The sequence below is a fragment of the Dysidea avara genome, chromosome 1 (genome assembly GCF_963678975.1).
Source record: "Dysidea avara chromosome 1, odDysAvar1.4, whole genome shotgun sequence".
NCBI lineage: Eukaryota > Metazoa > Porifera > Demospongiae > Dictyoceratida > Dysideidae > Dysidea > Dysidea avara.
Genome location: NC_089272.1, coordinates 20,831,859 through 20,845,787, shown reverse-complemented (window position 1 = coordinate 20,845,787; position 13,929 = coordinate 20,831,859). Strand labels below are relative to the sequence as shown.

At 35.5% G+C, this 13,929-nt stretch overlaps 1 protein-coding gene across 1 annotated transcript; it reads right to left on the bottom strand.

Moving 5' to 3' along the window:
- Positions 1-2,182: 2,182 nt before the first annotated feature.
- LOC136248964 (1-phosphatidylinositol 4,5-bisphosphate phosphodiesterase beta-1-like) lies at positions 2,183-8,436 on the bottom strand. The gene is made up of 12 exons (XM_066040842.1): positions 8,236-8,436; positions 7,429-7,484; positions 6,570-6,615; positions 6,321-6,415; positions 6,207-6,272; positions 6,094-6,159; positions 5,759-5,851; positions 5,544-5,620; positions 4,953-5,033; positions 4,831-4,900; positions 4,698-4,784; positions 2,183-2,556 (listed from the first exon to the last, which is right to left on the bottom strand). The coding sequence occupies exons 1-12, from the start codon at positions 8,423-8,425 to the stop codon at positions 2,524-2,526; spliced, it is 960 nt and encodes a 319-aa protein (XP_065896914.1). The 5' UTR covers positions 8,426-8,436; the 3' UTR covers positions 2,183-2,523.
- Between the last annotated feature and the right edge of the window lie 5,493 nt (positions 8,437-13,929).

The following is a 13,929-nucleotide window of genomic DNA, read 5'->3' as shown; positions in this document are numbered from 1 at the left end:
TAAACATACACTACTTTAAGATGTTATAGTTTCAGCAAAACATTCTAATAGAGCAGTCAACACATATTGTGTACTGTGGTTTATGGGTCTCCCTAATTTTCTTGTATACATACTTAATTTCCTAACTGTGACTCTTTAGTCAGGTTTTGGCTCCATATCCTTGAAGTGTGGTATGCTCCAAAAGCTCTTCTCCTTAGAGCACTAATTTAAGAGATTAGGCCAATTAACTGAATGCATATTTTATACTTTGTGATAAGTGGCCATGTTATAATACATTGCATGTAGACTTTTGTTCTTAGATTGTCACACTTTTATTTCAATGCAATAATAGAACACATAAAAGTTTTAGATATAGCTACCTTCCTTGTAACTCATTATTCACTATAGCCACTCTAATGGAAAACGTAATTACTATGTCTATCATCTCTTCCAAAACTGAATTATTCTTATTTGGTGGATAAATGCAACTTCAGTGCTGCAGATCCATGCAACATATTGAGGTATTGTTGCTATCCTGAGCTGTATAAATAATGGAGCTCAATATCTGGAGGTATGCACACAGACAGTGGCGATTCTAGACCTGACCTACAGGGGGGGCCCAGTAGGGAACAGCATAACTATTGTTGTTTGGCTATAGTATAAAGTAGAATTTTCAGGGGGGTCTGGGGGTGCAACCCCCAGAAGCTGCAGGATTTTTGCAATTTAAAGGCTTGAAAACAGCCTAAAATTTGTTCTAAAAACATGAAAAATGCTAAAAATAACAATGCCAATCTATACAGCAACTTTTCCCCAAGATTTTTTAAAAGTTATTTTTTAACAGGGGGGCCTTGGCCCCCCCTTAGAATCGCCTATGCACACAGAACTTGGAGAAGTTAGCAGTACCACCTTTGACCTGAAAGCATAATAAAGTGGAACAAGTTAGCTGGGGTTTGAAATTCACAAAAAAAGTAGCTATGCATTTATATCTATCACTAAAGTAAATGCCAATTTCCTTGAGGTCATGAATACTTGCAGAACTATTTTAGAGTAGCTATAATAGTTTAGGTACAGGATATCGCATAATTCAACTGGAAGTCACACGATGCCAAATTTGAATCCGTAGTGATCTAAGCCATAAATTGTCAATTTAATTCTAATTTACATTTACTCTGAATCTGTTACTCCCAACAGTATTATTTTGCTATTCTACAATGTATGCCAACTGCAACTTAAGTTAGCCAATGCAACTGAACATCAATTTTAACATAAATCTATTTATACAGTAGACCATGGTGGTAAGTGAAGATGTACTATACCTCCTTGTATGCACAGAGAAAACTCTTTTAACAACTATCAGAGTTTAAGACATTATAGGAGAAATAATTTTGTCCCAAGTGGCCCATAAATTTTTTTCCTCTAAAAGAGGAAAATAAATCTAGAGGTTCCTACAGAAATGTCTGATGTGTCGGGCACACATGTACAATTAGTAAGAGATCAATATTGAACAGCTCACTTTGTAGGTATGCAATCACATATTCCAAATTTACATAACTGCTACTGCTGTGAATTGTTTCTTTGGGTAAGTAATGCTACTCTTATTGCTCCAAGCCTATTCAGCTGTAAAACTAAGGATTATGTTGTCAACTTGTCACCGCAATATTATTAGGGCATAGTCAAGAACAGCTGTATTATTACTTGAAGCTGTTACATGTAATGTAACTGAGCTTTCTACAGGGTGACTTGTAACTTAGTTGAGCTCTCTACAGAGCAATTTGCAATGTATAGCTAATTTTACAGGGTTGCTTGTAACTTTGCTGAACCTTTTTATAGGGTGATTCTAATTTAGTTGAACTCTATAAAGGGTGACTTTTGGCTGTAGCTAATGTAAACTGTACACAGGATGACTTGTACAGAGTTGGAATTCTCTACAAGGTGACTTAACATTGCTGAATGCTCTAACAGAGTTTATCAATTTCTTAGCTGACTGCTCTATTAGGGTGACCGCACTATTAGAGTATCTTGATCTCCCAGACGGGTTGTATATAGTTCAATTTCACCTTTTCTATCACCTATATTGTCAACCCTTGGATTCTCTTCCATACAGCAGCCATTAGAACTCTGTTTTCATAGAATATATTGCATGAAGTACCAGCAATCATGCCAATAATTTTTCAAAGTATAGTTAGCAATAAACCAATACTATCATATACCTCATTAACACTATATAACAATAATAATAAATACTATCAACATTACAAAAGCAAGTACGTACATGTGTGGCAGTTAGTACATTGTCAGAAATCAGACAGGTTCAATAGTTCATTCACAAAAATTAACCAATGCCACATTATAGCAATAGAAATTATTTAGTGCTAGTTACATATATACAAAGAATGATGTCAGTGTCACTCTTACTAATTGAGCACTTCTAGTTATGTACAAAGGTCCATAATTACAATGATGATGATGATGATGATGATGAATGAATGAATTAATAAAAGTTGAATGTGTAAAGTTGTGCAACTCAAGATATTGCTAGTGATCTTAGTGCTGTGCTGACTGGTATCGCTTCAAATCCTATAAAATACGAATTACATGTGAGTCATAGCTAATGACTGCATATGAAACACAAAAATACTTGTACATATAAATTACACTACGATCAAAAAACTGGAACAAAAATATTGGTAGTTGACATCACTACATAATGATGAATGGTTCTGCATAGGGGTGTACATCTGTATATATACGCAGAGGCTAAGCACCAACACCCCTTGCGTAGCAAAAGGGAGGAGTGCTATTAAAAACCAACTACTGCATGTATATACATTTTACAGTTTATTTCAAATGATACACTATCAGTTAATATTGTGTGCCTGTGCATGCATGCTTACAAATGTGTACAAAGTTTGTTGACTTGTGGCTGTCCAAAAACATTCATTACCATTTTAGTGAAAACAATACACATACTGTGTACATACAGACAGGGGCAAAGGTTTTCACCAGTGGATTTTGCTATGGGAAGGGCACAGTCACTTGTAGAAAGTTACTCTACAAATGTGACCATCTCAGCAAAAAGCCAACTTGTTCGCACAACTCTTAGACTAGTTGAAAATTCAAATTTTTGTGTACTTGCTTGTTTGTTAACTTTTTTGCAAAATAAAATTATTATGACTGGTGAACCCACGCATACTACATTTAAAAAAAGAAAAAAAAAGTACCATGTGCCCAGCTATCAATTATCATCTAAAAAGGGGAATCAGTAAAACGCGGAATACGGAATAACGGAATAACAAAATAAGTAAAACTTATATTTTGCAGATTGTACAAATAGTTACATGCTCTATAGCAATCATACTTGCAACATCGCTGCATGGCACGCCATGGCGATGGATAGCTAAACAGCAGCTGGGCGAGCATTAAATTGGACGAGCGAGCATTAAATGGGACGAGCGAGCACGCAACCAATCACCCTAGAACGATATACCTTCGCTAAACTTACTTATATATACTCCTTAGTTGATATAGCTACAAAATGCCAAGACCTAGTTCTATTCTTAGGTTAAACTAGCTGCCCTTCATGTGCATACGACCGAATTTATTAGAATCACACTAGAGTTCAGTAGGGAAGTCCAGTGGTTGTGTGTCTTCAAATGGATTTCAAAACTCTTCAGGTTTGAATCAAAATCAAGAGTTTAGGTAAGTAAAGTTAGCGAAGGTAGATTGTGCTACGGTGATTGGTTGTGTGCTCGTCCCATTTAATGCTCGCCAGCTGCTGTTCTATCCATCGCCGTGGTGCGCCATGTAGAGCTGTTACAAGGTAAATAAAGTGTAATTACTATAGAGCATATAAATATTTGTACAATCTGCAAAAGATAAGTTTTGCATATTTCGTTATTCCGCAATTCCGTATTCCGCGTTTTACTAATTCTCTCTAAAAAGTGAAGTATTGATTATGCTTCGTTGTGAGCTATGTTCAACCTGTTACACAGCAGTACGAATTAAGTACTGTTCGAAAAGCACCTCTGTAATCGAAGTAGCCACTATGAAAAATACGGATGACTTCCATTATGAAGAGAAGCCATCTCGCACTACCGCCAAATTGACATCTTTCACTGTCAGCAAAGATGAATGGGACAAAGGAGGACACTGGTACGTCCATGAAGAATGGATTGTACATATACTGTGGTATGCCAAAAGACACGTGTCTGGCTGAAGTGATGTAGAAGACCAAAAAAATCAAGCCCGTAGCCTTAGCTGTTATTGAGTTATGCTTGTCTGAAGGCATCAGTTACTCAGTCAGTTGAAAATTCTGTTTAATAATTTTAAATTCCTCAGTAACTTATTGAAAGCATTTTGGGTTGATCTAAAAGCTTATTTGAGCTTAGTTTTAAATTTACCTAGCCAATACTGCCCCATCGTCATCAGGGAAAGTGAGGCTGGTTTTTGGGTGATGTTTTTCATGTGCCATGCCCAAGCCTCTGTGGTCCCTACTATATAGTATTATCATACTGTATTCTTTATGTAGTAAATCACTAAATTCCAGCAGTCCTTTGTAGCCTTTATCTACCACACAGAATGGCAACTACAGTGATTCACACAGAATGTCTTTTTAACTATGGAAAGGATAAATAGTAATAGGTACACAAGAGGATGAAAAATGTTGATAGACAATTAAGCCAATACCTCTACAGAGTATACAATGTACACATTCCTACCTGTTCTTTATCACTCCTTAGCTGTTCTTGTAGTTTACTTTGAGTGGTAGCTAATCTCTTTAGCTCTTCAGCATGTAAGTCCTTTAACTGTAAGTTAACACAATTAAAACACAGCTTATCAAGTAACAATGACCTGTTGAATTTTTTCGGTGCATTTCTTGGCCACTTCAAGTCGTATATGCTTCATAGAAGCTTCACCCATTCTATTGTGACGAGTCAAATTATGACTACAATTATGTGTTATAAATGCCTTACTTCTTCTTTTGGTTGCCTTTCTTAGCAGATATTTGATCATAGTAACCTGAGATTACTGTCTTCTGGTAAGTAGCTAATTCTCTGTGGATGATACAAGCTTGGTTTAATGTATGTATGTACGTAACACATGTCATACAATAGTGAGATATTTACTATGTTTAGTTACATATATATTCAACTGTGTAGTCAGATTTAATAAACTGTTGTGACATGTTTGGAACAAGTAGTAAACACACAGTACTTTATTGGGAAACCACTCTGAGGTATCAACTCAAATAATACATTCCACAGCCTTGTTACAGTACGTATGTCCACTACATCTAATACTGTATTAACATTCTTGGTCTTTGTACTACAATATACAGTGAGGAATTAGACTCTGTGGGATCCCAAAGCTAGCTAGCTAATGGAAATTTTTGGGATCTCCATATTCAAAGTCTAGGAAAAAAGGTGTTGATCTTCAAAACTGGCTAAAGTTACATTACACCTTTTTCTAACTCAAACCATTCTCAAAGGCTGCATTCTTTTTTTGGTGCATGTAAATTTTATATAGTATACTTCATACAGATGGAACTACTTAAGTTAACTCACTTATCATGTATCTTAGACATTGTTTTCTTTTGCTCTTCATGCAGTAAATATAACACACTAGCAGTTTCTTTGTATCTCTAAGACAAGAAAAGAACCAATGTAGACAGAATCATTTTCAACTGTCTTTATAGCTATGTGATAATACATACATTCCTGTTCTATGCACCACATAATGTGGACAGATCAAACACTACTCCACAGAAAGTAATGCTTACCTCTTCGGTGAGCCTGATTTGAAGTTCTCGCATTTCTTGCCGATATTTAGCTTCTAACTCAAGTTTGACAGCATCAAAATCCTTCTTTGGTGCCTGAAGAATATGAAGGAAAATATTACATTTCACTATTGCGACCGTCATAGATCTTCTGTCCCATTAATATATCATCAACAAATTCCTATGGTGGTTACAATCTTTTAGTTAACAAACTAGATAAAAACTTGTAGTGGTAAGTTTTAACTCATGACATGTTGGACCATTCACAAACTACCAATCCTATCCACCTACATACGTACATATCTACTATTACTAATGTAGAAATAACCAATACTTACTACTGGTTCTAATGATCTTGACCGTCTCAACAATAAACCTGGTTTACTCTTTGCTTGGGAAAGTCTCTGCATAAAGGGATGATGTAATGAAATACAAAGTAAGACCTACTTACCGTCTTATAATTTCTCTCCAAAATTCCGCACTCTTTCTCTGCTCGTTTGTTAAATTTCAACATACGCTAATTATTGTGATAAAAGCAGAATCAAAATCACTAGCTATACCTTACCTTGCTGTTAGTAACTACAAGTTCACCAGGTTTAATAGCTGGAATGTTGCGCTTCTTTACTTGTGTGGGTAAGTCATCATCAATCATTAATGTAGCTAAACAGAACACAATTTGCATACATAATATGCTAAACTTAGGGAACCACAAATGACAACACGTATATCATCAAAATAATCTAAATGTTTAAACCATTGCCTGACTTTGATCATAAAAGTAATATTTACTGTACTATGTAGTGCAGTGACTCACTCAAAGTTGTCCGTGACTTCAGGACTTTGCTTAAACTATTAGGATTCTGAGGAAAAAGATATCGTATCATACTTTGCAAATAATGTATATAGGTGTATTATGTGTTGTACATTACATAGTGTATGGACTAGGAGGAGAAGATAATAAGAAGAGTATACAAGGGTGGATATATGTATACTAATTATGATAATTAAGTGCCCGTAGTTAATTTTCATTATTATCACTGCATAAACCAATCTTTCTGTTACTGTGTAGTGTTGTAGCTTCTAAAATTCTTGACTTCTAGGGTTGAAACTTCAATTAACCATTCTGTAAATGGAATTTGAAAATGCATGAACATGTGGAGTTCTTGCAGATCCGGTCACATATACATACACTAGCAAATAAAACTAACATCATACTAGGCCAGTATTGTACACAATATCAACCTTGTCCTTGACTCAGGGCTGGAGCAACAAATTTTAAAGTAGTCAGGTTGACATTTGACAATTATTGTACAGTGGGTAGACTGTAGGACAAAGTGTACAAAGCACACACACACTATGCCTATACATACTACACCTGGGGGTATCCTTCCTGAAAAAAATTTCAAATAGTAAGAATGAATCTGGAAACCAATAAATACAAAAGCAGCAGCATCCAATAAAGTAAGTAATTCGACTACCCCATTAGATACCTTGATCTTTACAAACAACAGGTTGAAGCACGATCAACTATACTAGTGGTACTGTCCCTGCCTTGGTTTTACCTCAAACTAGGATGATAACAGATAATGAAGCCATACTGGGATTTACATTGTTTGGAGATATAGATTATTAAATAATTCTAGTTACTGTGTACTATGTATTTATTTACTAACTTTTCCATCATCATCAACTATACGTTTTGGAGGACGTTGTAAGTCACATACATAATCTACAGAAAATACAAAAACATTTAGATTCATATCATTACAAGACGAATCTTATCCCATCAATTTTATGTGCACATTATATAAATACTACATCTCCTTCCATCATTCAAGGACTATTTTATGCAGTTAACTACAGTATGTACAAGTTGAGCTGGATCCTGACAAACAGTTAAAATTGAAAAGTGGCATGACAATTAGTTAACATTTCAGCCAATCAGATGATTAAAGGCGACAGTAAAGGTGTTGATAACAGACCGGTATGGTTTGGCTCTGTTACAAGTACAGGAGACAGCCACAATAGACACTCTACTTTTATGGCTTCCCAAAGAAATGTATGGTGAAAATCTAAATTGACTGTGAATATTGCATCAGGCATTTGAATGAAAATTTTTTGATATATTTGTAGTGGGTCAAACAGTGCTACAAAATGAGCCAAATTTCAGGATAGTCTGCAGTTGCATCCATGAGTTGTTAAATATTTAGCTCAACGCATATATGCTAGAGGATAAGCATTGTTGTAGAGCACTTCATTGACTTTGATTTGAACTTTAAAGATACTACCTGCATCAAGGCCATGGTATGTACCATTGTCATCCATGGTTTACTTTGAATGTAATGTGCCAGTCAGTATTTATAAAATACAGACCCTGAATTTTCCCTTTGAAGTTATAATTGGCTACATGGTACATGTACAGTTGTACATTAACACTTGAACATACATACGCACAGAGCATTATGTACCAAACACACAACCTTTTAAATGATCAGGGATGTAATTCTCAATCCTTACAAAGACAAACAAAGAAGTCAACAGTAGTGGTTGACTATGCTTGTCTCTTAAGGTAACAAAACGATATCCAGATCTTATCATTGATAATGGTAGTACTCTCTGGCCAATAAGATCACCCTTGTCATCTGTTACTGAAAACCTCAATGAGCACATTTCTGGTAGAAATACCTACAGTAGTAAAAATATTCATTATTCAATAGCATACAACTACATATGTACATACATATGGGAAGATATGGGACCAGATCTGTGACAACCTGACACAATATTGCAAACCTAAATTTACAATATAAAGCGAATACAATGGGTGAAATACCTTGCATATTATTTTTAAAGTCATAAATTTTTAAACACCTTGTTCTAATCAGTGAAGAAATCACCTAGCAATAAAAACCTGGATGTCATCTTATTCTCCGAGCTCAAAACTGTTTATTGCAGTAGATACAAGGATATGCAAGTTATGTAATAGTTGTAGCACTTATCAGGCTGATAGGTGTGATAGCCTGTACAGGGAGATCAATCACTCAAGCCAATACAAGTGTAGCCACTGAATGTATTATATATGCATATCTAAAATTTTCAATTATGGGTCAGCAGCTAATACGTTCTGGTTATGTTCGGTTATGATAAACAGACATATCAAGGGCGGATTTAGGGGGGGGGGGGGGGGGTGCTTGGGGGGCTGAAGCACCCCCCTCCAAAATTTTACAATGAGCAAGCTAGGAAGCTTCTAGAAGCTGTAGTACAGGTGCAGTTGCATTTTAAGCACATATATGGGCAATAAAAAGATGAAAAGAAGAAGGGGAATAGCTAATCTTATCCAAGAATTGCTAAGAAGGGTTCTAAATTATACTTTTGGAGTAAGTCTTACCTTAGAAGCTGTTAGAATCAAAATACTCTAATAGAACAGTCAACTACTCTAATAGAACATCCATTATTAAAACTATAATTTTCAAGAAGTTACCAGAGTGTAAGCTGAAATTAAACCTATTCTTCTAGGCCTGTGCACTGCTACCCTCACCATTGTACCAAACATCCTGCCATATACCAATCACTTTAGGTAAAAGATTTATACCTTTAATGTACTAATCATCATTAATATTATTGAAAATCTATTCTGAAAACAACTTTTTCTGTCAAATAGTTAAAGTTTTTCTAGGCTCTGCTACAAACCTAATACTTGGGTTGAAATGTTTTTCTTACAAGTAAAACAATAGTCTTATATATAACAGTGAATTTTATAACATTTATAAAGTTCACAAGGTTGCAACATCTGAGAGCTGTTTGTTTTTGTTTTCCATACTTGATCAAATCCCATGTTACATTTACCTAAATCTAGCAGCTTCTGGAGTTTGCACTATCAAATCTCTTGAAGCTCAACTTTAAGCTTAAATGATACTGCAGCATTTATGTTGCCATGATCATTGTGAGGGGTTTGTTGTGGTCAAAAATTAGTTGTATTTGTAGATTAGTTGTAAAACAATTATGGTGATGAATGGATCCATCATTTTAAAAGTTAGATTGAAATAGTAACCTGCACCACAGAACAGTGGCTAAATATGAAGTAGATCCAATCCTGTGTTTTAAATATTCTCACATTCAATTAACTGTACACTCTTTATTCTCTTTGACAAGCCACTATTATACATTTTCTTAAAATCCAATAACAAGAAACAGTGTATAGTTCTGTTTTTAATTAAAATTACTTCCAACTGAACTCATTCATCTTGTACCCACATTTGGTTAAAAATAGCTTCTAGATTCAATCTTGTGATAGCCATTTTCCAAAACTTCCCAGGCAAGTATGCCACCAGAGCCCTCTAGCTGGAGAATTCTATACATGCTAAGCAGTGCATGTGCACTCCACACACTGGTGAGTCTACTTGCCCTCTCCACTCACATTTACCCTCTCTACTGTTTGGACAGCTGCAGCTAGTGTAGTTTGAGCCATGAGACTAAATTATGCAATACTTCAAAACACTAAATTTGATCATGTGCAGCTGATACTCACAATTAGTTCTTTAAGATGTTAGTCTAAGATTGAATTTTAGTTACTGGCTGTGCCCTTTAGTTATGTATATTGACAAACTGTAGGGGAATAATGGTATCACATAAACAAAGTGACATCATTTTCACTCAAAATCACTCCAAATTTAATCTCAGTAGGCCAAATTTGCTAAATTTTCCTGTGGGGGCATGCCCCCAGACCCCCCTAGATAGAGCATGCTCCACATGCTGGTATCAACTTTCTTGCCACATATATAAATGTCCATGTTAGCACCCCCCCCTTCTGAAATCCTAGATCTGCCCCTGCATACCTATTATGCCCGAAATTATGCCGGCACAATCGCCACATCCCTAGTTTCATGTTCCACGGTCTCTTCTTCAAAGCACACCATTTTTGCATTATAGCTGTCCATTAGGTATAGGATAGACCAGACAGCAAGCCATTCTTGAAATAAGACCAGTCAAAATTTTCAATTCGTTTTTTATTCTTTCATGGACCTAGATTATTCGTTTTCAAAATTTGTTATAAAATGCAAACACACAATTCAATTACCTTGCCATTTTGCACAGATAAAGAGTGTAAAGGTGAGTTCACGTACTATAGTAAGTTTGTAAGAAATCTGATAAGTGTCCACAGTGCTATGAACATTTATTGGCATTAAAATAATAAAACTTTTGTCACAGCTACAGGGTAAACTGCTGTTGGGAATATCTTGAAGTTTGATGTGTACATAGGTTAGCCACCATAGCAGTGCTTTTTGATAGTTTTTGAAAAGCAAAGAAGCAACAGCTATAAGGCAAAAAGCAAACAATTGTAAATTGTGGGATGAGATACTCTAATAGAACAGTCACTGTGGGGTAAAATTAAAATGTCAAAGAACTTACCAGCATTGAACAAGAGACCTCCATACTGAACACCCAATCCTTAACTACTGAGCCACTGCTATCACAGCTGTTCACCTTACTTTCATAAATGAAAATTCTACATACAATAATAGCAAAAGTTTTATGATTTCATAGATCTACCAATGGAAATTTTAGATTGTTCCAGAACATTCTACGTACGTGTGTTTTATAAGAATTCCTTGAAAAGGTGTACTCTAGTAGACTATTACACTAATATTACCAAAAAGCTAACTAAAACAATGCAAATATAACTGTGGATATAGAGCATAGAAAGAAATGCCAAAACTCACAAGAAAACAGGCAAGCTGTGAAAAGGGTGTGACCTTCAATAGCTTGGATAAAAAAGTTGTGAAATCAAAGATGGCAGCCAAAGCTATTGAAGGCCACACTCTTTTTCACAGCTTGACTGGTTTTGTGTGGATATATTACAGAAACAGTAAACAAACAATTGTAAGAAAAATTGGATTTCTTTTGAGTAGGAATCATTGAAGTAAAATGAAATGAGACAAGGAAGATCATCTACACCTGCAACTACCTATATACGTACATAACACAGTAAACATACACTACTTTAAGATGTTATAGTTTCAGCAAAACATTCTAATAGAGCAGTCAACACATATTGTGTACTGTGGTTTATGGGTCTCCCTAATTTTCTTGTATACATACTTAATTTCCTAACTGTGACTCTTTAGTCAGGTTTTGGCTCCATATCCTTGAAGTGTGGTATGCTCCAAAAGCTCTTCTCCTTAGAGCACTAATTTAAGAGATTAGGCCAATTAACTGAATGCATATTTTATACTTTGTGATAAGTGGCCATGTTATAATACATTGCATGTAGACTTTTGTTCTTAGATTGTCACACTTTTATTTCAATGCAATAATAGAACACATAAAAGTTTTAGATATAGCTACCTTCCTTGTAACTCATTATTCACTATAGCCACTCTAATAGAAAACGTAATTACTATGTCTATCATCTCTTCCAAAACTGAATTATTCTTATTTGGTGGATAAATGCAACTTCAGTGCTGCAGATCCATGCAACATATTGAGGTATTGTTGCTATCCTGAGCTGTATAAATAATGGAGCTCAATATCTGGAGGTATGCACACAGACAGTGGCAATTCTAGACCTGACCTACAGGGGGGGCCCAGTAGGGAACAGCATAACTATTGTTGTTTGGCTATAGTATAAAGTAGAATTTTCAGGGGGGTCTGGGGGTGCAACCCCCAGAAGCTGCAGGATTTTTGCAATTTAAAGGCTTGAAAACAGCCTAAAATTTGTTCTAAAAACATGAAAAATGCTAAAAATAACAATGCCAATCTATACAGCAACTTTTCCCCAAGATTTTTTAAAAGTTATTTTTTAACAGGGGGGCCTTGGCCCCCCCTTAGAATCGCCTATGCACACAGAACTTGGAGAAGTTAGCAGTACCACCTTTGACCTGAAAGCATAATAAAGTGGAACAAGTTAGCTGGGGTTTGAAATTCACAAAAAAAGTAGCTATGCATTTATATCTATCACTAAAGTAAATGCCAATTTCCTTGAGGTCATGAATACTTGCAGAACTATTTTAGAGTAGCTATAATAGTTTAGGTACAGGATATCGCATAATTCAACTGGAAGTCACACGATGCCAAATTTGAATCCGTAGTGATCTAAGCCATAAGTTGTCAATTTAATTCCAATTTACATTTACTATGAATCTGTTACTCCCAACAGTATTATTTCGCTATTCCACAATGTATGCCAACTGCAACTGAACATCAATTTTAACATAAATCTATTTATACAGTAGACCATGGTGGTAAGTGAAGATGTACTATACCTCCTTGTATGCACAGTGAAAACTCTTTTAACAACTATCAGAGTTTAAGACATTATAAGGAGAAATAATTTTGTCCCAAGTGGCCCATAAATTTTTTTCCTCTAAAAGAGGAAAATAAATCTAGAGGTTCCTACAGAAATGTCTGATGTGTCGGGCACACATGCACAATTAGTAAGAGATCAATATTGAACAGCTCACTTTGTAGGTATGCAATCACATATTCCAAATTTACATAACTGCTACTGCTGTGAATTATTTCTTTGGGTAAGAAATGCTACTCTTATTGCTCCAAGCCTATTCAGCTGTAAAACTAAGGATTATGTTGTCAACTTGTCACCGCAATATTATTAGGGCATAGTTAAGAACAGCTGTATTATTACTTGAAGCTGTTACATGTAATGTAACTGAGCTTTCTACAGGGTGACTTGTAACTTAGTTGAGCTCTCTACAGAGCAATTTGCAATGTATAGCTAATTTTACAGGGTTGCTTGTAACTTTGCTGAACCTTTTAAAGGGTGATTCTAATTTAGTTGAACTCTATAAAGGGTGACTTTTGGCTGTAGCTAATGTAAACTGTACACAGGATGACTTGTACAGAGTTGGAATTCTCTACAAGGTGACTTAACATTGCTGAATGCTCTAACAGAGTTATCAATTTCTTAGCTGACTGCTCTATTTGGATGACCGCGCTATTAGAGTATCTTGATCTCCCAGATGGGTTGTATATAGTTCAATTTCACCTTTTCTATCACCTATATTGTCAACCCTTGGATTCTCTTCCATACAGCAGCCATTAGAACTCTGTTTTCATAGAATATATTGCATGAAGTACCAGTAATCCTGATTGCTGAATGCTCTAACAGAGTTTATCAATTTCTTAACTGACTGCTCTATTAGGGTGACCGCACTATT